This window comes from Oryx dammah, unplaced genomic scaffold (assembly GCF_014754425.2).
Source record: "Oryx dammah isolate SB20612 unplaced genomic scaffold, SCBI_Odam_1.1 HiC_scaffold_21, whole genome shotgun sequence".
Lineage (NCBI taxonomy): Eukaryota > Metazoa > Chordata > Mammalia > Artiodactyla > Bovidae > Oryx > Oryx dammah.
In genome coordinates this window covers 52,069,903-52,097,177 of record NW_024070205.1, presented here as the reverse complement: position 1 = coordinate 52,097,177, position 27,275 = coordinate 52,069,903, and the positions used below count along the sequence as shown (strand labels likewise).

General features: G+C 37.9%; 1 protein-coding gene across 1 annotated transcript in view; it reads left to right on the top strand.

Moving 5' to 3' along the window:
* DNAH14 (dynein axonemal heavy chain 14) overlaps positions 1-27,275 on the top strand; it is a 361,705-nt gene that overhangs the window by 281,503 nt on the left and 52,927 nt on the right. Inside the window, exons 67-71 of the mRNA XM_040262849.1 lie at positions 899-1,143; positions 4,256-4,677; positions 4,757-4,955; positions 19,202-19,438; positions 22,583-22,668. Coding sequence (XP_040118783.1) covers positions 899-1,143; positions 4,256-4,677; positions 4,757-4,955; positions 19,202-19,438; positions 22,583-22,668 — 1,189 coding nt within the window. The remainder of the gene's footprint in view (positions 1-898; positions 1,144-4,255; positions 4,678-4,756; positions 4,956-19,201; positions 19,439-22,582; positions 22,669-27,275) is intronic.

The window sequence follows — 27,275 nt, the reverse complement described above, 5'->3', positions numbered from 1 at the left end:
TTGAAGAGGTGGTGGAGGGACTATTTTAGAGGGCAGATGACGACAGATTCCCTGTCTGTCACTTGTTAGCCATGTGATATTGGCAACTTATTTAACCTCTGTAAGCTTCAATTTCACCCTTTGTAAAATGTTTTTGTTTCGTTGCTAAATAATGTCTGACTCTTTTGCGACCCTATGGACTGTCACTTGCCATGTTCCTCTGTCCACGGGTTTTCCCAGGCAAAAATACTAGAGTGAGTTGTCATTTTCTTTTCCATGAGATCTTCCCAACCCGGGGATCAAACCTGTGTCTCCTGCATTAGCCAGCAATTCTCTACCACTAGGCCACCAGGGAAGTCTGGTGCAGCCCAAAATACTGGGTTGCTATGAAAACTAAAAATGATCCAGAATCTGAGCACTCTTGAGTGCTTCCACTGGTTCCACATAGCTCCAAGCCACCATCATTATCTCTCATATTTTAACCAGTCTCCTATCTTCCTTCTTGTCCCCTGTCTTCCTTCTGCACAGGCTACTCTCAAGACAGCAGCTAGAGTGGTCCTCTTATAAAACATCATGTCTCTCCTCTTCTCAAATTCCTCCATTGGCTTCTTGCTCACTCAGGGTGAAAACCATAGTCTTTACAATGATCTAGTAGCAAATCAAAACTCCCATTATGTAGCATTTTTTTCTCTTCCTTATGCTTAGACCAAATATGTACATAATTTATGGTTGTATTTTTAAAGCTCTAGATAGTACTTAGTATAAACTGAGAGCCTACTTTGTGCACAAGGCTGAATAAAACCAAAAATTAATCTTGTTTAGTTCCAGAAGAAGTATTTTTTGTTATTAAGTAAATTTGTTTCATTTTTTCCTTCTGCATATCCTTTGAATAATAACTGGTGCCTTTCTCACATTTTAGGTTATATGTATCTACAGAAATAGACAATCCCTATTTTCCTCCATTCATTTATAGCTTTGTTACTATGATAAACTTCACAGTAACATTCCAAGGTTTTCAAGATCAACTCTTATCTATTGTATTAAGTCATGAAGTTCCTCATTTAGAAAATCAACGTTTCCAGCTCTTAGAGAGTATTTCCCTTGATGCTAAGACTCTTGAAGAACTGGAGCAAAAAACGTTAAATTTACTAGAGAATGCACAAGGTAAGTTAAGATCTTTAGTGATATTAGTAGACCCTTGCATACCTTTGTAAAGGACTGAATAAAAGTTGAAAGGACTATTCTGAATTGTTACCAAGTATGTGCGTGCTAAGTCACTTCAGTCCTGTCTGACTCTTTGCGACCCTAGGGACCAGAACCTGCCAGGCTCCTCTGTCCATGGGATTCTCCAGGCAAGAATACTGAGAGTGGGTTACCATGCTCACCTCCAGGGGTTCTTCCTGACCCAGGGATCAAACTCATGTCTCTTACATCTCCTGCATTAATTAGCAGGCGGGTTTTTTATCACTAGCGCCACCTCGGTGGTTCCATAGGAAATTCCAAAGATTTTAGAAGCTCTGTGCCAAAACTGGGAATGAAGACCAAAGATATATTTCACATTATAAATCACAAAATAAAGTACATGAAACTATGAAACTTTAAATACACATTTATACCTGGAAAGATCTGACTTTGTTCCTTTTCTAATTACATGTAAAAGCTGTTTCTTAGTAACCCATGACTAAGCTGTTCTATTAATCATAAGACTAGTTACATAGACAAGGTTTCCATATCTTTTCTCATGCAAGATTGGAATCATAGTTGTTAACTTCTTGGGGAACAAAACCAAAACATCCAGGTATTATGTAAAATACATAGAAAGCAACATAATTGATCTAATGAGATTCGGGAACACAGCCTCTCCTATTTTCTGACAAATGTCATATTTTGCTATAATCTTTTCTTAAATTGGACAAACAATAGTTTTAACAAGACAAAGGAAAACTTCTTTATGATAACACACATTAGTGCACTATATTCTGTTATTATGCCTTTAGCATTTATTCCCTATCAATTGTTTCTCTTTTTAGAGTCTGAGATATTTTTAAAAGGGTACAACTTTTTACAGATAGTACACTTCATAAAAATTGTTCTTGGAAAAAGCTCAATAAAAGACCCCTTGATTTTGAACATATTTTTTCCTCCTTTCCAAGTTTTAGTAAAAATAGATTATCCTTACCATCTTTTTGTAAATGTTTTATATTCGGTGTGACTCCTCACCCCCTGTGCGGAAAGGTGAGTCAAGGGTAGTGACTATAAGAAACAGCCCATAGTTTAGATCCAGATGTAACTTAGACTTGCTTCACCTGCATCAATGAGAATATGGTTTCCAGATCTTCAAATGTAATAATCCCATGATTCCTTTCAACGGCCATGTCGAGCTATGTTTAGTTCTGGATGCCACATTTCAATAGGGCTTTTCTCAAATTGTGTCCAGAGGTGAGCATCAAGGGGTCTAGAAATTGTATCACTGAAAATATTTCTCCTTTTGACACTAATTTCTCATTTAAATGCTTTCTTTGCTGCAATCACCCTGTGTGTTTTTTTTCAATCTGACTTTATTGAGGCCTTCGATGGCTAAGTCAAAGATCTCTCTTGGAAAATGTCACATTGCACTCAAAAATATGGGGGTTATTTGCAAATATCTTTTGATATTGATTTCTAACATAATTCCACAGTGATAAAAGATCAGACTGTATGATTTCAATACCTTTAGATGATGACTTTTTTTACACCTTGTTTTATGTTCCTAGTTTTTATGGCTCCTAGTTTACAGTCTATGGGAACTTGAATAGAATTTGTATGCTACTGTTGTGTAAAAATCATATAAATCTTCAGTTCAGTTCAGTTCAGTCGCTCAGTCGTGTCCGACTCTTTGCGACCCCATGAATTGCAGCACGCCAGGCCTCCCTGTCCATCACCAACTCCCGGATGAGCGCCGAAGAATTGATGCTTTTAAACTGTGGTGTTGGAGAAGACTCTTGAGAGTCCCTTGGACTGCAAGGAGATCCAACCAGTCCATTCTAAAGGAGATCAGCCCTGGGATTTCTTTGGAAGGAATGATACTAAAGCTGAAGCTCCAGTACTTTGGCCACCTCATGCGAAGAGTTGGAAAATACTCATTGGAAAAGACTCTGATGCTGGGAGGGATTGGGGGCAGGAGGAGAAGGGGACAACAGAGGATGAGATGGCTGGATGGCATCACTGACTTGATTGACGTGAGTCTGAGCTATGTGGAATTGATTCACGTGCTTTTCAGGTCTACTATATTCTTCAACTTCTTTGTATAGTCATTCTATTAATTTTTGAGAGTTTGATATTGAAACTCCAACTAAAAATCTTATCTACTTAAAAAAAAATTGTAAGATAGATAACCAACAAAGACCTACTGCATAGCCCAGAGAACCCTGCTAAATATTCTTTAATAACCTAAATGGGAAAAGAATTTGAAAAAGAATAGGTACCTGTACATGTACACCTTTCTTAGTTGTACACCTGAAACTAACATTGTTAATCAACTATATTCCAATATAAAGTAAAAAAAAATTTTTTTAATTAAAAAAAAACACTTGAAGGAATACCCTGGTGGTCCAGTGGTTAGGACTTCGTTCTTTCACTGCCTAGGGCATGGGTTCAACCTCTGGTTGGGGAAATAAAATCTTGCAAGTCTTGTGTCTTGGCCAAGAAAAAAAAAAAGGAGCACTTGAAAAATGGGAATAGCTCTACTATAAAACAGTAGAGTTTAAAATGGGAATATGAAAGTTGTCTTACACATTTGAAAGGGATATTCTAAAGCAGTGTTTTTTTAAAGGTGAGTAGCAACCCATTAGTGGAATGAAAAATCATTTTTATTGATCATTATCAACCTTGTTTAATAAAATAGAACACAATGGAAAATACCAGAGTACATCTCGTAAAATAATGATGCTGTTGTTATTTTCTGAAAATTTTATTTTCATTTTCTGTGTGTATAGAAGATCAAATGGAAATGCATTCCTTATGATGAAATGGCTATTTATTATGTGCCTATAATAAAAATCTTCAAACATTAACGTAGTATAAAGAAGAGACTAGAGGATGGGAAGGAGGAGGCATATGTACTATTAATCAAATTTTTTAGAAACATGGCCTATCTTCATTTAACACAGGTTAAATAAAGTCCAAAATAAAACCTACGAAAGGCCAATAGTAAAACTCTTAGATAAAGAGTAGAGAATGAGGAAATAATTATTTAATATTCCAATGATTTTTATTTAAACTCATTTTTTGTCTTTAGGATTTGTATTAGATGATGAAGAAATTGTAGACATCTTAAGAAAATCCAAGATGACTTCAAATGAAATTTCAAAGCGAATCAAAGCAGCAAGAAAAGCAGAAAGTAAAATTGAAGAAACACGTAAATTGTATCTCCCCATTGCTACACGGGGTGCCCTTCTCTACTTTCTAGTGTCTAATCTTGCACAGATTGATTACATGTACCAGTTCTCCCTAGACTGGTTTCGTCAAATTTTTGTTTCATCAGTAGTTTCCAAAAGCAAAGAACAAAAAGAACACAGTCTGAAAAGGGAGAGAATGTTTCTGAAAAAAGGTCATGAAATCACAAATCTCTCAAAAGAGCCTAAATTGGGAAGTGAAAAAAGAACCTTAGATAGACATCTTAAAAATTCAATAGATACATTGACAAGAAACATTTTTAAGGTGAGACATTCTCAAAGGTGAATTTTGCACATTTATTTGACCTAGCTAGGTTAGCCTAACAGTTATGCTTTCTTTATAGGTGGTCTCTTTAGCTCTGTTTAATCGACATAAACTTTGCTTCTCCTTTGGGCTTTGCACTACAATCATGCAAAATAATGCTAATGGAAATTTAATGCAGGATGATATTGGATCCCTGCCAGAGGAAGAATGGAACATCTTCTTAAATTCTAGTATGCTAGTAAATAGTAAAGGTGTAATGCCCCAGCCTAAACTCAACAGTAAGTAAAAATAATTGCTCTAGATGGACTAAAAACCCATTAAACACATTTCCTGAAAAGTAGCAAAAGATCTCAAAGGTGCTCCAAGTCAGCGCTTCTACACTGATTAAAAAGCAATTTGAAGTCAAGTACAATATCTAATTCATCACTGTATCCTCTACACTGTTGAATATATTATATTAGGTGAAAGTGAAAGTGTTAGTTGCTTAGTCATGTCCAACTCTGCGACATGTGGACTGTAGCCCGCTAGGCTCCTCTGTCCCTGGGATTTCCCAGACAAGAATAGTGGAGTGGGTAGGCATTCCCTTCTCCAGGGTGTCTTCCCGACCCAGGGATCAAACCTGGGTCTCCTGCATTAAAGGCTGTTCTTTACCATCTGAGTCACCAGGGAAGCCTATAACTGATACTCAGTAATTTTTGAATGAACAGATAAGTGACAATTGCTAGGTTATTATAATTCTAATCTATAAAGCAGAATACCTAATGCTTGTCAATAGGGACATACACACACATCCTTTCATTAAATACCATCAGAAGGTGAATTTCACCCTCCTAACTATAGTTGCCCTCAGTTTCTTATGAAAATTCTCTGAAAATCTGAACCACAAAAATCATGCTTATCCAAAAGATTAGGCAAAATACTTAAGTATTGGATCTTTGCAGATGCTCCAGTGTTGTATATTTTTAATATGTTTATTTTTTAAATTGTGGTAAAAATATACATAACATAGAATTTGCCATCTTAGCCATTTTTAAGTGTACGGTTCAGTAGCATTAACACATTCAGATTATTGTGCTGTGCTGTAATTTTAAGTTGTTGTTTAGTTGCTAGTTGTGTCTGACTCTTCGTGACCTCATGACTGCAGTGTGCCAGACCTCCTTGTCCCATCTCCTGGAGTTTGCCCAAGTTCATGTCCGTTGCATGTCCAGCCATCTCATCCTCTGATGCCCTCTTCTCCTTCTGCCTTCAATCTTTCCCAGCATCAGGGTCTTTTTCCAGTGAGTTCGCATCAGGTGACCAAAGTATTGGCCAAAGATTCAGCTTCAGCATCAGTCCTACCAGTGAGTATTCAGGGTTGATTTCTTTAATATTGGCTGGTTTCATCTGCTTGCTGTCCAAGGGACTCCCAAGAATCTTCTCCAACAACACAGTTTGAAAGTGTCATTTCTTCAGTGCTCTGCCTTCTTTATGGTCCAGCTCTCGCAACCGTACGTGACTACTGGAAAGACCATAGCCTTGAGTATACAGACCTTTGTCAGCAAACTGATGTCTTTGCTTTTTAACACACTAAGTTTCTCATAGCTTTTCTGCCAAGAAGGAATTGTCTTCTAATTTCATGGCTGTAGTCACCATCCACAGTGATTTTAGAGCCCAAGAAGAGGAAATCTGTCACTGCTTCCACATTTTCCCCTTCTATTTGCCATGAAGTGATGCCATGATTTCAGTGTTTTTAATATTTAGTTTTTAGCCAGGGTTTTTCATTCTCCTGCTTTACCCTCATCAAGAGGTTCTTTAGTTCCTCTTCACTTTCTGCCATTTGAGTGATATCATCTGCATATCTGTGGTTGTTGATTCTTCTCGTGGCAATCTTGATTCCTGCTTATAATTCATCCAGCCCAGGATTTCTCATGATGTGCTCTGCATATAAACAGGGTGACAATAAACAGGCTTGTTATACTCATTTCTCAGTCCTGAACCAGTCAGTTGTTTCACATAGAGTTCAAACTGTTGCTTCTTGACCAGCATATAGGTTTCTCAGGAAACAGGTAAGATGGTCTAGTATTCCCATCTCTCTAAGTTGCAACACATTAAATTTAAAGGAAATCTGACATTCTCCCTGAAGAGGAAAAAGTGGTGATTTATCAATTGTTTTGAGACTATTAGCAGAAACTAGAATTCAGAATGAAAATATGAAAACAATTGCTATCCAGACATTTGGATAGTTTTATTTTTTCTTTGCTTTTGTCATACCAAAAGCTGGCACCCAGTAAATGTTTGGTAAATGACTCTTGAATCAATGAATGTTCTTTTGAATCAATGAATGTTCTTTTGAATTTATTAAGATTATTTTGCTTGAAAACTATAGACAACAATAATTCAATGGCTTTAAAAATTAAAAATGCATAGAACAAGGTATCTCAGAAAAATCCAAGGAAAATGTGAACAGCCAAGCATCAATATGAAAATACAGACCACTGTTAACATAACTCCACTTTTAATAGTTCTCAGATTCTGCACCTCACAATTCTAGACACCATATTTACAAGAGGGTGAATCTAAGTGTCATAACCTCATTCAGAAGTTTATTCCTCAACTACTCTCCTAAGACCAAGAGACAAGATCATGCAGCAAAACAGGTGGCCAAAAATTCAGCAGCAGCAGCCAATCTAAGAAGCATCTACTGTAGTTGCAGTCATTAAGACACTCTCAGTATACTTTAAGAAATAATAACATCACATCACCATGTTGTACACCTGAAACTGATACAATGTTGAACACCAATTATATTTTAATTAATTAGTTAAAACTATTTTTAGCTCTTAAGAAAAAACAAAGATATTTAATAGCTTTTTAGTTATGTAAGCAATGTGTATTGATTATAAAAGCCATTATAACCTACACATACAGAAAAGAAGTAAATAAATTCTACCATCCAGAGAGACAACTACTATTAATATTACTGTTTTATCTTTTCACTTTTTTCTTCCACATATATATTCTTTATATCTATTGATATTTGTATATTTCATTTTTTGAAATATAGTTGACATACAGTGTTACCTTAGTTTCAGGCGTACCACATAATATTTTGACATTTGCATTCATTGTGATTTGATCATAATCACAACAAGTCTAGTAACCATCTGTCTCCATACAAAGTTATTTAAATAGCCATATTCTTTATGCTCTATATTACACCCTCATGATTATTTATTGTATAACTGAAGGTTTGTACTTCTTAAACCCCTTCATCTATTTTGTCCACCCACACCACCTTCTAGCAGCGACCCATTTGTTCTCAATATCTATGAGTTTGCTTTTGTTTTGTTTTGTTTGTTTCTTAGATTTCACAAACAATCTAGATTTAGAGTCCTCGTGCATTATTTCTCTTCTCTGTCTGACTTATTTTACTTAGCATAATACCCTCTAGGTCCATCCATGTTGTTACAAAATTTTATGTCTGAGTAATATTCTATTGTATGTGTATACCACATCTTGTTTATTCATTTGTCTATCAATGGAACTTGGGATGCTTTCAGATCTTAGCTATTGTAAATCAAGCTGCAGTGAACATTGGAGGGCACACATCTTTTCAAGTGAATGTTTTTGTTTTCTTTGGGCAAATACCCAGAAGCAAAATTGCTAGATGATGTGGTAATTTCCTTTTTAACTTTTTGAGGAACTTCATAACTTTATCCATAGTATGCGTACCAATTTACAATCCTTTCTTGTTCCTTCAGTTGAAAGTAGTTTCTCTGTTTTTCATTTTACTTAACTCTCTCTACTTCTATAAATTTAGGTGAGACTGTTATAAAGAAGCAGAGAAAGTTATTGTAAAATGTACTATTACCTATTGTGGTCTCAAAGGAGTGTTCTTATGTGGGAATGTCCCTCTGCAGACTGTGTGTGCCCCCTACCTTTGGTGGAGGGCTGGATTTGATGTGGATTCCAGTCACATTTTTCCTCAGGATGTGTTGGCAGTTATCACCTTGGAAGGAAGTGTAGCTGGAGATAAAGAAGCTAAAGCCTGCACAGAGCGTGAGGGAGACTTCCCATCTGTTCAGTGTCCATCACCTTGGGAGTCTGCTCCCAAGGTGCTAGAGCAGAAGCCCTGAGGGTTGAGTTCCAGCCAATTCTGTTCCCTTTGCATGTATGTTTTTCCTCCTTCCCCCATTGGGACCCTTACCCCAAAGAATGGGGGTGCTGAAGCCACGGATGCTCATGTGCTTACAGAAGTCTTGTGAGTGTCTTCAGCTCCCCTCAGACATAGCCCACAGTTGTGTCTTTTCCCTGGTCATGACCAGCCCAGGTCTAGTGATGCGCTATGTCATGGAGTGAGTGGGGCTGAAGCCAAGGATACTCATTTGGCTTGGACTGGAGTGCACAGTGAGGTGGTCACAGAAACCTAGCAGCTGTGCTGCCGTCTGCAGTCTGGGCTGCCACTTGAGTAAGTACCAACAGTGGCCACTGCTGCTCAACTAGGCTATGCCCCAGGCCCCCAAGTCACCTCTGCATCCCTAGGTAGAGTCTCTCCATAGCTGCTGGCAGGCTTGAATTCAGTGTCGTGCTCTGGCATGGAATGAGCAGATCTGGATATTCACTTCATTCGGGTAGGTGAGGTCTGGGGGCAAGCCAGCATCCACATACTCTTCGCAAGTGGAGTCCAGCCTTCTCAAGCCTTTCTAGCTGTCCATATGGTTCTCTATTCAGCTAAGGGACTTATCTCCTACACATAGGACCCCAGGACTATGTGTAGCCATTCTGTGGCTTGACTGACACTAGGCAAGTGTCCTTCAAAAAGAAGGGAATATTTAAGACTTTCACAGAAAAAAACAGGAGTTGAGAGAAATAATTACCTGCTCAGTATAAATGCTAAAGGAAGTCCTTCAAGTATAAACAAAAGGATAATAGAGACCAACATAAATGCATATAAAAATAGTTGATTCTATAGTAAAGGTAAATAGATTTAAAAATATAGAAACCTGTACTATTGTAATTTGGACGCATAGAATTTAAATGACAAAAAGCATTTTGAAAACTATAAATCTGGGATTTCCCTAGTGGTCCAGTGGTTCAGAGTCTGCCTTGCAATGCAAGAGTCACAGGTTCAATCCTTGGTCTAGGAACTAAGATCCCACATGCCATGAAGCTGCTGAGCCTGTGAGTCACAACTAGAGAGCATGTGCTGCAACAAAGTTCCCACATGCCACAACTAAGAGCCAACACAGCCAAACAGACAAATAAATAAAACACAAAAGAGCCCTATAAATCTATGTTAACAGGTATATAATATATTAAGATGTGGCTTGTGATATCAGTAAAAGAAAATGTTGGGGTAGCTATTAAGAAAGTTTTTGCGTGCAGTTGAAATTGTTTTTCTCAGTTGAAAATACAATGCTATAACTTTAAGATGCTTTATGTATTTGTACTGGTAACCCCCATAGTTAATTTTGTGTGTCAGTTTGGCTGGGCTAAGAAATACTCAGATAGCTGATGAAACATTCTTTCTTTTTTAAAAATGTATTTATTTATTTATTTTTGGCTGTGCTGGGTCTTCATTGCTGTGTGTGAGCTTTCTCTAGTTGCAGCAAGTGGGGGCTACTCTTCATTGCAATGCTCAGACTTCTCATTGCAGTGGCTTCTTTTATTGCAGAGCATGGGCTCTAGGGTATATGTGCTTCAGTAGCTGTGACACACAGGCTCAGCAGTTACAGCTCACAGGTTCTAGAGTGCCAGCTCAGTAGTTGTATTGTGATACACAGGCTTAGTTGCCCCTTGGCATGTGGAAACGTCCCAGACCAGGGATCAAACCCATGTGCCCTGCATTGGCAGATGGATGCTTAACCACCGGACCACCAGGCATGTCCCTGATAAAACATTATTTCTGAGTATGACTGTGAACTAAGACCCCGAATGTCTCACGACCAAAAAACCAAACATAAAACAGAAGCAATGTTGTAACAAATTCGATAAAGACTAAAAATGGTCCATAGCAAAAAAAAAAAAAAAAAAAAACAGTAAAAGGAATAAAATACTTAGGAATAAACTTAACCAAGGAGGTGAAAGATTTGTACAAAACATTGCTGAAAGAAGTTAAAGAAGACACAAATAAATGGAAAGACATCACATGGTCATGGATTGGGAGACTTAGTATTGTTAAGAAAGCCATACTAACCAAAATCAATCTACAGATTTAATGCAATCTCTATCAAAATCTCAATACCATTTTTTAAGGAAACAGAAATTTTCTTCCCAAATTTCATATGAAATTTCAAGTGATTCCAAATAGCCAAAACAATTTTGAAAAAGAAGAAAGTTGGAGGCATCAATTTCCTGATTTCAAACTATATTATAAAGCTACAGTAATCAAAACATTCTATTACTGGTATAAAGATAGACAAATAGACCAAAATTTAAAAATGGAGAGCATAGAAATTAACCCTTGTGCATAGGATCAAATGATCTTCAACAAAGTTATGAAGACCACTCAATAGAAAAAGAGCAATCTTTTCAACAATTAGTATTGGGCTGTTAATCAGCTATATCCTAATACAAAATAAAAAGTCTAAAATTTGTAAGAAAAAAAAACAGAGGAAAATAATAGAATTGGAAAGACTAGATCTCTTCAAGAAAATTAGAGATACCAAGGGAAACATTTCATGCAAAGATAGGTTCAATAAAGGACAGAAATGGTATGGACCTAACAGAAGCAGAAGACATTAAGAAGAGGTGGCAAAAATACACAGAAGAACTATACAAAAAAGATCTTTATGACCCAGATAATCATGATGATGTGATCACTAATCTGGAGCCAGACATCCTGGAATGTGAAGTCAAGTGGGCCTTAGGAAGCATCATTACGAACAAAGCTAGTGGAGGTGATGGAATTCCAGTTGAGCTGTTTCAAATCCTGAAAGATGATGCTGTGAAAGTGCTGCACTCAATATGCCAGCAAGTTTGGAAAACTCAGCAGTGGCCACAGGACTGGAAAAGGTCAGTTTTCATTCCAATCCCAAAGAAAGGCAATGCCAAAAAATGCTCAGACTACTGCACAATTGCACTCATCTCACACGCCAGTAATGTTCAAAATTCTCCAAGCCAGGCTTCAGCAATATGTGAACCATGAACTTCCAAATGTTCAAGCAGGTTTTAGAAAAAGCAGAGGAACCAGAGATCAAATTGCCAACATCTGCTGGATCATGGAAAAAGAAGGAGAGTTCCAGAAAAACATCTATATCTGCTTTATTGACTATGCCAAAGCCTTTGACTGTGTGGATCACAATAAACTGTGGAAAATTCTGAAAGAGATGGAAATACCAGACCATCTAACCTGCCTCTTGAGAAATCTGTATGCAGGTCAGGAAGCAACAGTTAGAACTGGACATGGACCAACAGGCTGGTTCCAAATAGGAAAAGGAGTACATCAAGGCTGTATATTGTCACCCTGCTTATTTAACTTATATGCAGAGTACATCATGAGAAACACTGGACTGGAAGAAACACAAGCTGGAATCAAGACTGCCGGGAGAAATATCAATCACCTCAGATATGCAGATGACACCGCCCTTACAGCAGAAAGTGAAGAGCAACTAAAAAGCCTCTTGGTGAAAGTGAAAGTGGAGAGTGAAAAAGTTGGCCTAAAGCTCAACATTCAGAAAATGAAGATCATGGCATCTGGTCCCATCACTCCATGGGAAATAGATGGGGAAACAGTGGAAACAGTGTCAGACTTTATTTTGGGGGCCTCCAAAATCACTGCAGATGGTGATTGCAGCCATGAAATTAAAAGACGCTTACTCCTTGGAAGAAAAGTTATGACCAACCTAGATAGCATATTCAAAAGCAGAGACATTACTTTGCCAACTAAGGTCCGTCTAGTCAAGGCTATGGTTTTTCCTGTGGTCATGTATGGATGTGAAAGTTGGACTGTGAAGAAGGCTGAGCACCGAAGAATTGATGCTTTTGAACTGTGGTGTTGGAGAAGACTCTTGAGAGTCCCTTGGACTGCAAGGAGATCCAACCAGTCCATTCTGAAGATCAGCCCTGGGATTTCTTTGGAAGGAATGATGCTAAAGCTGAAGCTCCAGTTCTTTGGCCACCTCATGTGAAAAGTTGACTCATTGGAAAAGACTCTGATGCTGGGAGGGATTGGGGGCAGGAGGAGAAGGGGACGACAGAGGATGAGATGGCTAGATGGCATCACTGACTCAATGGCCGTGAGTCTGAGTGAACTCCGGGAGTTGGTGATGGACAGGGAGGCCTGGCGTGCTGCGATTCATGGTGTCGCAAAGAGTCGGACACGACTGAGCGACTGAAATGAACTGAACTGAACTGAGCCCTCCAATAGCCCCTGGAACACTCCTATTTTTGTCATTAAGAGAAAATCTGGTAAATGGAGACTTTTACAAGATTTAAGAGCAATCAATGCCACCATGGAGGACATGGGAGCTTTACAACCTGGGCTCCCTTCTCCAGTAGCCGTTTCAGAGGGATATAATATAATCATAATTAATTTACAAGACTGCTTTTTCACCATTCCTTTAAATCCTGAGGATAAAAAGCGATTTGCTTTTAGTCTGCCATCAAAAAATCTTAAACAGCCTTATTTAAGGTTTCAGTGAAAAGTATTACCTCAGGGAATGAAAAATAGCCCCACCCTATGCCAGAAATTTGTCAGTGCTGCTCTAGAAGATATCAGGACTAACTATGAACAAGTATATATGATCCATTACATGGATGATATTTTAATAGCTCATCCTGATAGAGCTCATTTACAAACTGTACTCCAAGACTTGACCCCAGGCATTGTCAGCTAGAGGTTTAAAAATTGCCCCAGAGAAAATTCAAATCAACCCACCCATAACTTACTTAGGAAGGGTTATCTATTCAGAAACTGTGACTCATGCCCCGCTGCAATTGAGAAAAGACCGTCTCTTTACTTTAAATGATTATCAAAAACTTGTAGGTGATATTAATTGCATTAGACCTTATTTAAAATTAACCACTGCCAACTTGAAGCCCCTTTTTAACATTTTGCGCAGGGATCCCGATCCAACTTCTAAAGACAATTAATGGCTGAGGCTCGGGAAGCCCTAGGCAAAGTAGAAGCAGCTTTATCTGATAGCTATAAAAAAATTTTTTGATTTAACAGTAACTTGGCAGTTCCTTTGCCTAACTACTCCAACAGCACCTATGGGAGTTCTGTGGCAAAACGGTCCCCTAAAATGAATCCATCTTCCCGCCCAAGCTAAAAAAGTGGTAGCTTCTTATCCAGGCTTACTAGCAACATTGATATTGAAAGGGAGAAAGCAGAGCATTAAATTGTTCGGTAAAGAGCCAGCAGAGATTGTAACTCTATATAATAAGGAACAACTTGATGCTCTTCTAATGTTTGATGAAGATTGGCAGATTGCTATAGGAAATTATTGTGGTCATATTTTGCATCATTTACCCTCACATGCTTTGTTAATTCAAAAACTAAAAAAGGGGGAATGTAAGTATAGTTCTCCCCATCAGATCTTGCAACATGCTCTCTTTGTAATAAATAACCTAAATGCTGATTCATCTGGAACAACAAAATGCAAAGCCGTTGGTAAAGTGGAAGGACCTCCTCTCCGGACAATGGAAAGGTCCTGACCCATTATTAACTAGCGGTCGAGGATGTGCTTGTATTTTTCCACAGGACACAGATGCTCCAGTTTGGATCCCGGACAGACTGATTTGCCATTACTTCGAAGGGCACTCCTCTGCCCCTGCCGCCGCCGCCACAGGGAACAGCCGTAAGCCAGGAGCCGTGGGCGGGGCCAGCCAGGCTGCCCTCGCAGCCCGTAGCCCCACCAGAGTCTGCGCTCGCTTGGGCGCCACGGCCGCCAGCAGGAAAAGCAAGATAAAGATCAAGATCCCGGCAGGACTGACAGCTGCTGCAGCGCGAACTCTGACCAGAAAATAATTCTACTTATTCTGTTTTGGCTTGTTTATCCTCTCCTTATGTTTTTCTTTTCACTAATGATTCCGGAAAACTTATTATACAAATGAATTATACAGGTGGACTTAATGTAGTGTCTTGTGAAAAATGTATGCTTTCATCTTGCTTAACTCTTCAATATAATGTTTGTTCTTTTGTGGTGTTAAAACGTCCACCCTATATTATGGTGCCTGTAACTGTAACTACTTATTGGTATGATAATTATGGTCTTGCTGTATTGCAACAACTACAGGATTTGATGCTAGCATGACGATTTGTAGGCTTACTTATTCTAGGAATATCAGCTTTAATAGCCACAATCACTTCTGTTACTGTGGCAGCAATATCATTGACTCAACAATTGCATACTGCCCAATATGTTGACACTATGTCTAAAAATGTTTCTTTAACGCTGGCAACACAGGAAGCTATAGATAGAAAGTTAGAGATGAGGGTGGATGCCTTGGAAGAAGCAATAATGCATATTGGGACTGAACTACAAGCTCTAAAAGCAAAAATGGCTCTGTCATGCCACACCAATTACCGGTGGATATGCGTGACATCTTTGAAAGTAAACGAGACTGATTATGAATGGGAAAAAAATTAAAAATCATATTTCAGGTGTTTGGAACAGCTCTGATATTGGCCTGGACTTAGGAAAACTTCACAATCAGATACAGACCTTGGAACACTCTCGACTGGAGCTGCTGGAGCAGCTAATGACTTTTTCCATACCTTCTCTAACTTTATTTCTGGAAAAAACATTCTGTCTAAAATCTTCAGTTATGCTGCTGTGGGTGCTCTAATTTTACTTCTTATAATCATTCTTCCTTGTATTGTCAGGATTCTTCGGCAGAGCATTCAGAAGCTCGTGACTGAGCTGCATCTGGCTGTTTTAAGAAATAAAAAAGGGGGGATGCCGGGAGCCAGCGTGAGGAACTCCACCTGTGGCAAAGGTCATGAGGAAGGAGGCTAGGCATTATGCAAAGGCGGGATCGAGCCTCAGGAAACCCCCTGTTCCCGAGCATCTACCCTCAAAACCAGAGTCTGCCTACTTTACTATTTCATGCTCTCACCTACACCTCTGACTTTATGGGGGACTGTCCCCCACCACCTCTCTCAGAGAAGGAGTTAACTTGCAGCTCCAGTCAATAAAAATTTCTGGGCATGACAAGAGTGTTTCAACTTAAAAACTCCTCTGAAGGTTCTCTAGCCTGCCTGAGCAGATTCGTCCGGCCACATGTGATTGTTTACAGCCTCCCAACCATGAGAGGCACAAGATGCTTTAAACTTTCTAAATACAGATTCTTTTGAGAAGTTAGAAAATTATTAGTATAGTATAGTGGGTTGCTTAGAAATATTGGTGAAGAGTTTTTCATTTGTTGAGCCAATATTTGCTGCTAAATCTCCATATCCCCTGCCCTTATAATGAATATAACTAGCATATGGGAGAAATAAGTATTAACCTTTGATATTAATCATGTTAAATCTTAGGCTAAGTAAATTCCTTTCTTGATTATAACCCCCTGCACCCTCACCCTATAGGAATGCAAATTTATCTGGTGCCTTTGGAGGGTGGTGCCTAGTTTAAGAAAAAAATCACCCCTGGAAAAAATAAGTTTTCTGGTTGACTGACCGTTATCAGAAAGGGCCATAAAATGTCAGCAGGCCTCATGGCCAGAAGATGATGTAAAACCCCTAAGACCTTTGTATACTTTTATATGAAGCACCTGATTTTGATAAAGTTCAGGTCTGCTGACCCCACGTGACTCTGTATTCATCCCTATGTATAACAAAAAGTATATAAGCAAACCTGAAAGTAAAGAAAATGGATTAGTTTCTGGAAAGACTGATTCCCCCATGTCCCCTGGCTGAATTCCCATCTGAAGCGTGGATGCTAACCATGTCTACTTACTTGCCCTGGCTTCTAAGACCCACGCGAGAGGGAGCCCAAGGCAGGGCACCCTCCGCTATTTAAGTGGGCACCGGTGGCCTACGTAGATTGTGCAAACTCCTTGTCTTGGAGTTTTATTGGTATTCCACGTAAACCAAGTTATTCAGCATCTTTTTCTCCACTAATTTTCCTACTACACTATTCTTTTCTAATCTCTCTTTATATTTCTAATTAAATAGCTTTTTCCTAGGACGCCGATTCTGTCTCCCCTTCGAATTACCCTGGATCCACCAGGGTTGGACCCCAGCACCCGACCTGCCTCTTGAGAAATCTGTTTGCAGGTTAGGAAACAACAGTTAGAACTGGACATAGAAAAACAGACTGGTTCCAAATAGGGAAAGGAGTACAGCAAGGCTGTATATTGTCACCTTGCTTATTTAACTTATATGCAGAGTACATCATGAGAAATGCTGGGCTGGAAGAAGCACAAGCTGGAATCAAGATTGCTGGGAAAAATATCAATAACTTCAGATATGCAGATGACACCACCCTTATGGCATAAAGTGAAGAGGAACTAAAGAGCCTCTTGATGAGAGTGAAAGAGGAGAGTTAAAAAGTTGGCTTAAAATTCAACATTCAGAAAACAAAGATCATGGCATCTGGTCCCATCACTTCATGGCAAACAGTGGCTGACTATTTTGGGGGGCTCCAAAATCTCTGCATATGGTGTCTGCAGCCATGAAATTAAAAGACATTTACTTCTTGTGAGAAAAGTTATGACCAATCTAGATAGCATATTAAAAAGCAGAGATATGACTTTGCCAACAAAGGTCCATCTAGGCAAGGCTATTGTTTTTCCAGTAGTCATGTATGGATGTGAGTTGGACTATAAAGAAAGCTGAGTGCCAAAGAATTGATGCTTTTGAACTGTGGTGTTAGAGAAGACTCTTGAGAGTCACTTGGACTGCAAGGAGATCCAGCCAGTCCATCCTAAAGGAGATCAGTCCTGAATGTTCATTGGAAGGACTGACGATGAAACTGAAACTCCAATACTTTGGCCACCTGATGCAAAGAGCTGCCTAATTTGAAAAGTCCCTGATGCTGGGAAAGATTGAGGGCAGGAGAATGGGATGACAGAGGATGAGATGGTTGGATGTCACCACAGACTCAATGAACATGAGTTTGGGTAAACTCCAGGAGTTGGTGATGGACAGGGAAGCCTGGCGTGCTGCAGTCCATGGGGATGCAAAGAGTAGGACACGACTGAGCAACTGAACTGAACTGAAGGAAAAAAAATGGTGTCGGCAAAACTGAACATTCATATGCGAAGGAATGAAATTGGACTCATATCAAATATAAAAATCAACTGAAAATGGATTTAGGACTTAGACATAAGAACTAAAACTATAAAATTCCTAGAAAGCTTAGGGGAAAAATCTAACATTGGACTTGGCAGTGATTTTTTTTTAACACTGAGACACAGGCAACAAAAACAAAAATAGACAAATAAAAATTATATCAAATTAATATATATCAAAATTATTACATATCAAATTTATATCAAAATTTAAAACTTTTGTTCATCAAAGGACACAGTCAACAGAGTGAAAAGGCAATCTAAGAAATAGGAGAAAATATTTCAAACCCTATGTCTGATAAGTTTATATTTACATGGAATATATAAAGAACTCCTACAACTCAACAACAAAAAAATCAAATAACCCAATTTTTAAATACTTGAATAAACATTTGTCCAAAGATTAAATACAAATGGAAAACAAACATATGAAAAGATGCTCAACAACACTAACCATAGGAAAATGCAAAACAAATCTACATAAAGATATCATCTCACATCCATTTCTTTTTTAAAAAAGAGAAAATAATAAGTTCTGGCAAGGATATAGAGAAAATGGAAACCTGTTGATGGGATTTTAAAATAGTGCATATTTGGAGCATAGAAAACAGTACAGAGTTTCCTCAAAAAAAAACCTGAAAATAGAAATATCATATGATCCATTAATCCTATGTCTGGTTATATATCTAAAAGAATTGAAAGCAGGGTCTAAGAGAGATATTTGCATATAGTGTTCATAGCAGCACTATTCACAATATCCAATAAGCAGAAGCAACCCAAGCGTACACTGGTGACTGGATAAAGAAAATGTAGTATATACATAAAATGGAGTATTATTCAGTCAAAAAACGGAAATCCTATCACATAGTACAACATGGCTGAAACTTGATGACATTATGCTAAGCAAAATAAGCAAGTCACCAAAAGACAAATACTGTATGATTCCACTTACATAAAGTACATAAGGAAGTCAAATTCATAGAAACAAAAGAATGGGTGGTTACCAGAAGCTAGGAGGTGGGGAAATGGATACAGAGCTTCAGACTTGCAGAAAGTTTTGGAGATCTGTTTCACCACAATATGAATTATACTTAACACTATGGAATTGTACACTTAAAATGGTTAAGGTAGTAAATTTGGTGTTATGTGTTTTATCATAATTGAAAAATTACACTTTATGTAATTAGTTTTTATATAAGATGGCTTTTTCCTCAACAAAAAATATTTATTAAGCATATACTTTCTAATGAGTAACTAAAGGTAAACAATACATCTCTTCTTATGTGATCACTTTTCCCTTTTTTGTTAGGCATATATGAAACCTGTAAAAATCACCATCTTCAGTGGGTGTCAGATTCCAGGTGGAAGCAGTGTTTTTATATCAGCAATGAACTAGAGCCTTTTTCTCTTCTATGTAAATCCCTGTTATCAAATGTGTCACAATGGAATGCTTTTAAAAACAGTAAGGCCGTATATTTGCTGATGAGCACAGCTTTCTCTTCAGAAAATGCGTCCTTGGAGGAAAGTGAAAAATCACCAGAGACAGGTAAAGTATTCAGTGTCTTAATCTAACTTCATTACATACTTGTATATAGATTATCAAGTTATCAGTGTAGTTCAATACCTCATGAAAAAACTAAAGGGAGGAACGTAACGATATAATAAGCACTTATTTAATGTAATTCTCATTCCACATTTTTCTCCATTTTGCTTTGTTTCCAGATTTTTGCCACAAAATACAATTATGTTATGCAAAACATGATCAGCCTTAGATATATTTCCTTTACTTTTATTTCTCTGGGATAGCCAGAAATGGAATTGTTGGGTCAAAAGTATAGTTATAGTCGCTTCCAAGTTGCCTTCCTTGAAAGTCCGCAATAACTTATATTTCCACCCGCAGTATATGACTGCTCCTTTTCAAAGAAGAGTATTGATTCTTTTTAACTTTTACCAATCTGAAAAGTTTAAAGTCTTTAAAGTTATCTATCAAGTTTAGGTACTTTTTCAGATGTTTGCTTATTTACATACTTTGCCCATTTTCTACTCCATTGATCTTATTTTTTGTCCATTTGTTAAGAATCCTATTAGTATAATGTTGTTATTGTTCGGTGGGTCAGTTGTATCCAAATCATTGCGACCCTGTGGACTGCAGCACACCAGGCTTCTCTGTCCTTCACTATATCCTGGCCGCTGCTGCTGCCGCTAAGTCAATTCAGTAGTGTCCGACTCTGTGCGACCCCATAGATGGCAGCCCACAAGGCTCCCCCATCCCTGGGATTTTCCAGGCAAGAACACTGGAGTGGGAGCTTACTCAAACTCATGACCATTGAGTCAGTGATGCCATCCAACCATCTCATCTTCTGACGCCTCCTTCTCCTCCTGCCCTCAATCTTTCCCAGTTTCAGGATCTTTTGCAATGAGTCAGCTCTTCGTATCAGGTGACCAAAGTATTAAGAGTTTCAGCTTCAGCATCAGTCCTTCCAATCTGGGTTGATTTCCTTTAGGATTGACTGGTTTGATCTCCTTGCAGTCCAAGGGATTCTCAAGAATCTTCTCCAGCACCACAGTTCAGAAGCATCAGTTCATTGGCACCCAGCTTTCTTTATGATCCAGCTCTCACACCTGTATATGACTACTGGGAAAACCATAGCTTTGACAATACAGACATTTGTTGACAAATTGATGTCTCTGCTTTTTAATACGCTGTCTAGGTTTGTCATAGCTTTTCTTACAAGGAGCAAGCATCGGCTATAGTCACTATCCATAGTGATTTTGGAGCCTAAGAAAATAAAATCTGTCACTATTTCCACTTTTTTCCCTTTGATTTGCCATGAAGTGATGGGACTGGATGCCGTGATCTTCATTTTTTAAATGTTGAGTTTTAAGCCAGCTTTTTCACTCTCCTCTTTCATCCTGGTCAAGAGGCTCTTTAGTTCCTCTTCACTTTCTGCCACTAGAGTGCTACATATTTGAGGCTGTTCATCTTTCTTCCGGCAATCTTGATTCCACCTTGTGATTCATCCAGCCCATCATTTCACATGATGTACTCTGCATAAAAGTTAAATGAGCATGGTGACACTATACAGTCTTGTTCTCCTTTCTGAATTTTGAACCAGTCAGTTGTTCCATGTCCGGTTCTAACTGTTGTTTCTTGACCTGCATACAGATTTCTCAGGGGGCAGCTAAGGTGGTCTGGTATTCCCATCTCGTGAAGAATTTTCCACAGTTTTTGTGATCCACACAGTCAGAGGCTTTAGTGTAGTCAATGAAGCAGTAGATATTTTTCTGGAATCCCCTCACTTTTTCTATGATCCAATGGATGGTGGCAATTTGATCTCTGGTTCCTCTGCCTTTTCTAAATCCAGCTTGTATGTCTGGAAGTTCTCAGTTCATGTAGTGTTGAAGCCTAACTTGAAGGATTTTGAGCATTACCTTGCTAGCATGTGAAATGAGTACAGTTATACAATAATAAAATTATTTACTTATAATTAATTAGCATAACATTGTATTAATTTTTGTTTTGTTAAAAATATCAAACAGCTCATTCAAATATTTTTCAAAATCTGTCATTGCTTATTGGATTTGTCTGTAATATCTATAACATACAAATGTTTAAATGTTTGTATAGTTAATTATGTCTGTCTTTTATAATTTTTTCATTTCCAGTTCTGATTAAAAGGTTTTCTTCTTCCCTTAAAGTTTTCTCTCAGGTTCATTATTGTTTTATTTTGTTGCATTTTGCACTAGTCTATCTTGGATTCATTGTTTATTATGCTGTAAGATAAGAGTCAATATCTTTCATTTAAAGGCACTCTTACTGACTTTTTGTTAAGTGAAGATCTTTTACTTTGCAAGTAACCCCAAGTTTATCCATTTTTAACTAGATGTTCATGTGTTGTGGCCTTTTTAAGATCAACAGAATATATCTTATCTATTTTAAAAAGCTATTTCTCTTATCTAAGTTATATTTAATGTTAGACTTTGAGGAGATAATGTAGAAATAAAAGATTGGTAGAAATGATAGCTGTATATGGAATAGATGGAAATGAAAACTAGGATTTTCCCCACCTTGCAAAAAAGTGTGACCCTGTGGTGACTGTATCAAGGGTAAGTGTGACTCTCTATCAAAGGTAAGAGGGGTCAAAGTTTTAAAATATATTTTTATAATATTCAGTTTTTCAAAAATTTGAAAATCATTGCATTTCCATTTGATCCTCATTTCTTATATCTGTTATAGGTAGATTCTGAACAGAAATCTCTAGCCTCTAGAGTTATTGTTTATATTTATTAGTTGTTAGTTTATATTTTGTTATATGAATAGAAATCTCTAACCTCTAGTTATCAGTTTATAAACAATATGTATTCAGGGTCAGGTCATAAAATATTGGCTCTGCCCTTTGCTTCTCATTTCTTTTCCTTCTGTCATCCACCATCTTCTTCTGGTTCTCACTCTTCAACCGTTTCACCAGAGACAAGTTGAAAGGTAAATCTACTTTAAGATATACCTCTTTTACAATATGAAAGATAGTTAGAGATGCCTGAAATCTCACAGAAATCTCACTTTAAAAGAAGTTAGCAGTGTTTTAAACAAAACCTCACAATTTTATAGTGAAAAAGAAAATCATTGTGTTACCTTTTGGTGATCCAAAGTATTTTATTGTTAATCTCAGTTTCTCTAAATTTTATCTAGCTCAAGTTTTTAATGAAAATGAAGAAATATACACTTCTATAAATTTTCCCTGGGAGAAACTGACTCCATTTCAAAGACTTATTTTGGTAAGATATGCTATGAGAAAATATTGATGTTTTAAATGTTTTGATGTTCTAAATGTTTTGAGCACTTTATCAGTAACTTAAACTCTTTAAATTTTAAACTTTTATGAGCAAAATATATAGATTTTGCAGCTAATATTTAATGAACATTGCTACTAGGGGAAAGCACTTACATTTTATTTTAATGTGCTTTTATGTGGTGGGAGTTCAATTAGAGTAACAAACATTCTTAGCATCTTTCTGCACCCTTATTCATTCCTCCCTAGAAAGGAGGAAGGGCTTGTCACACAGGTAATCTTAGAGATGAAAGCAGTGTGCATGGCTTAGCCCTTCTCCCCTGTCCCTTTCAGCCTTCCTGCTAAAAGCATAATTTCTGCTCTGCTTCTCAATGCCATAAATTTTACAAGAACGTACCAGGGATTTTTACGGAAAAGTCAAAGACTGTCCAGCATTGCTTGTGACAGAAAAGTCTGCCAAATTCTACAGTTTAGTATCAGGAAGTACACCCACCTAAACCATATCCACCACCTTGGCCTGTATTGATAATAAAGGTGGTATTTTCCCTGATTCCTTTATTAGTCAATGCCTCAGAATCTGGCTATGAGGTTGGCAGGTTAGGGATGTGAATGGGTGTCATTTGTGAGCCCCTTAAAGTAAGTAAAGCTTAGCATGTACTCAGCAGTTTTCATAAATTATTTCATTTAATCTTCATAATCATCTTGGGGGTAGACATTATTATTTCCCCTTTTTATAGAATGCCTAATTGAGCCAGGACTGAAACTCAGACAATTTGACTCTGAAATCTGTGCTTTTACCAGTAACACCATATTATACTTGCCAAAGTAGATTCTTTAAAATAGATTTTTCTAAATTTGCCCTTATCACCTCTGTGAAGTTGCTCAGTCATGTCCGACTCTTTGCGACCCCATGGACTCTAGCCTACTAGGCTCCTCTGTCCATGGGATTTTCCAGGCAATAGTACTGGAGTGGATTGCCATTTCCTTCTCCAGGGGATCTTCCAACCCAGGGATCAAACCCAGGCCTCTCGCATTGTAGACAGACACTTTACCACCTGAGCCACCAGGGAAGCATTTATCACCTCAAACAATCTTTAATTTTCCACATTTAGCCTCTAGTTTGCTGCTGCTGCTAAGTTGCTTCCGTCGTTTCTGACTCTGTGCAACCCCATAGAGGGCAGCCCACCAGGCTCCCCCATCCCTGGGATTCTCCAGGCAAGAACACTGGAGTGGGTTGCCATTTCCTTCTCCAGTTCATGAAAGTGAAAAGTGAAAGTCAAGTCGCTCAGTCGTGTCAACTCTTCGCGACCCCATAGACTGCAGCCTACCAGGCTCCTCCGTCCATAGGATTTTCCAGGCAAGAGTACTGGAGTGAGGTGCCATTGCCTTCTCCAGCCTCTGGTTTAGACAGGAGGAAATCCCTCCTCTTATTTCCCTTTTACTCTAACTTCCTGAAAATGCCAGCCTGAACAGCGAATCATCTTTCTTTTGGTTTCTGCCTTAAATTTTATTTTTACATCACTTTAAAATGTATTCATGATGTTGCAGAAAAAGATTGCACCTGACTTACAGACATTTTTACTGGGTCTGTGGTTTTGTTTTCTCAATATTTCAAGTACAATTTATCACAAAACAAGTGAATGAGTCTTTGGAGATCTTTCTTATAAAATTTCAAAATCTCCAATAAAGATAACCAAAATAGCAGAGACTATTTTAAATATTCTATATCCTTATATCTTAAAGTGAGTTGTTTCCTTTCCAACTTTTTGTTGTAGCAGCATACATTCATTATTTCATTTACTCCTGATAATAACCCCTCTTAAGTTTATTTAAATATAAAATTCCGTGGCAGTAAGTACATTTACAGGATTGTGAAAACTCATCACTAGCCACTTTTAGAAATTTTTATCATCCCAGACACTGTACCAAAAAATTCCCCATTATTTCCTCCCATTAGACCATGGCAACCACCATTCTACTTTCTGTCTCTCTGAACTTGCCTATTCTGTTGTTATTTTTGTTCAGTCATTAAGGCGTGTCCAGCTCTTTACAACCACACAAACTTCGGCACACCAGATTCCTGTCCTTCACTATCTTCCCAAGTTTGCTTAAATTCATGCCCATTGAGTCAGTGGTGCTATCTAACCATCTCACTCTCTGCCACCTCCTCCTCCTTTTGCCTTCTATCTTTTCCAACATCAGGGTCTTTTCCAATGAGCTGGCTCTTCACATCAGGTGACCAAAGTATTGGAGCTTCAGCATCAGTCCTGCCAATGAATAGTCAGGGTTGATTTCTTTTAGGATTGACTGGTTTGATCTCCTTGCAGTCCAAGGGACTCTCAAGAGTCTTCTCCAGCACTACAACTCCAAAACATCAATTTTCGTCACTTAGCTGTCTTTATGGTTCCACTCTCACATCTGTACATGACTACCAGAAAACCATAACTTTGACTATATGGACCTTTGTCAGCAAAGTAATGTCTCTGCTTTTTAATACACTGTCTAAGTTTGCCATAGCTTTTCTTACAAGGAGCAAACATTTTTTAATTTCATGGCTGCAGTCACTGTCCACAGCGATTTTGGAGCCCAAGGAAATAAAATCTATCACTGCATCCAGTTTTTCCCTTTCTATTTGCCATGAAGTGATGGGCCCAGATGCCATTATCTTAGTTTTTGAATGCTGAGTTTTAAGCCAGCTTTTTCACTCTCCTCTTTTACCCTCATCAAGAGGCTCTTTAGTTCCTCTTCACTTTCTGCCATTAGAGTTGTATCATCTGCATATCTTAGGTTGTTGGTATTTCTCCCAGAAATCTTGTTTCCAGCTTGTGATTCATCCTGCCTGGCATTTCACATGATGTACTCTGCATGGAAGTTAAATAAGCATGGAATGACAATATACAGCCTTGACCTAGTTCTTTCCCAATTTTGAATCAGTCTGTTGTTCCATGTCCAGTTCTAACTGTTGCGTCCTGACCTGCAAACAGGTTCTCTGGAGGAAGATAAGGTGGCCAGGTATTCCCATCTCTTTAAGAATTTTCCACAGTTTTTTGTGATCTACAGTCAAAGGCTTTAGTGTAGTCAATGAAGCAGTAGATGTTTTTCTGGAATCCCCTTGCTTTCTCTATGATCCAGCAAATGTTGGCAATTTGATCTCTGGTTTCTCTGCCTTTTCTAAATCCACCTTGTACATCTGGAATTTCTCAGTTGAAGCCTAGTTTGAAGGATTTAGAGCATAACCTTACTAACATGTAAAATGAGTTCAATTGTACAGTAGTTTGAACATTCTTTGGCACTCCCTTTCTTTGGGATTGGAATGAATACTGATCTGGATCACAGCCTTGTCGTGGCAAAGGGGCTTGTATAACTCTATGAAGTTATGAGCCATGCCTTGCAGAGCCACCCAAGACAGACAGGTCATAGTGAAGAGTTCTGACCAAACATAGTCCACTGGAGAAGGGAATGGCAAACCACTCTAGTATTCTTGCAGCAAGAACCCCATGAACAGTATGCCTATTATAGATGCTTCATATAAGTAGAATCATGCAACATTTATCTTTTTGTGTCTGACTTATTTCATTTAATGTCTTCAAGTTTCATCCATGTTGTAGCATGTGTCAGAATTTTTTCAAAGCTGAATACTATTGCATTGTATCCATATGCCACATTTTGTTTATCTATTCATCCGTCCATGGACACTTGGGTTGTTTCCACCTTTTGGCTGTTGCAAGTGATGCTGCTGGAACATTGGTATATACATTTGTTTTTTTGTTTTTATTTTTGTTTGGGTTTTGTTTTTTCTTCTTTTGAGCCAAAATTTTCAAATTGAGAAATTTGACATAAAAATCCAGATTTCCAGCATTTATTAAAAAATTAGAAGATCAGCTAATACTTGGCCCACAATCATCCATAGCAATAGCTAGAGCTGAGTACTCTCTGCCCTTTTGGAGCAGTGTATCATAGTCTTCAAGGCTCCCAATTATTTCCTGACACTGAAGTTGAATGCTATTCACCATTTAATATTATATTTGCATAACTTTTTATTATACAGAAGAATTATTTTTCTTCAGCCCAACCCACTTCTCCAGTTTATGTTATCCACCTGAAAACTTTAGACAGATTGATTCCTCTACTCTGTATGTGGATTATTGATGCAATTATGACATTAAGATGTATTTAAGCTATATTAACTGAAAAATACATAATACTTAATAGTCTATATAGTAAAAACTCCATTTGTGGGGTTAGAGAGATATTCATGTGTATGTAGAAAATATAAAGAACAACAAGAAACAAATAATGGTTATCTAGGAAATAGGTTCTTCATATTTCAATTTATACTTTTTTAAAAACTTTATGTAACAAGTTATATAGCAAGTATTATTTGAATTTTATGTAACAAGTGTGTATTACCTTAAAAAAATTGACTAGATTTTAAAACCCATGCTACATTACTCTCCCCCATTAAGCTCCAAGTGGTTTTAATTTATCACTAGCAACTTTATGAGTATAGTCATCCTGTTTACCAAACTCAGGTGCTGGGAACCAGCACAGGCGATCCCACCCATGACAAGGTCATGCGGAGAGGCCTGACGG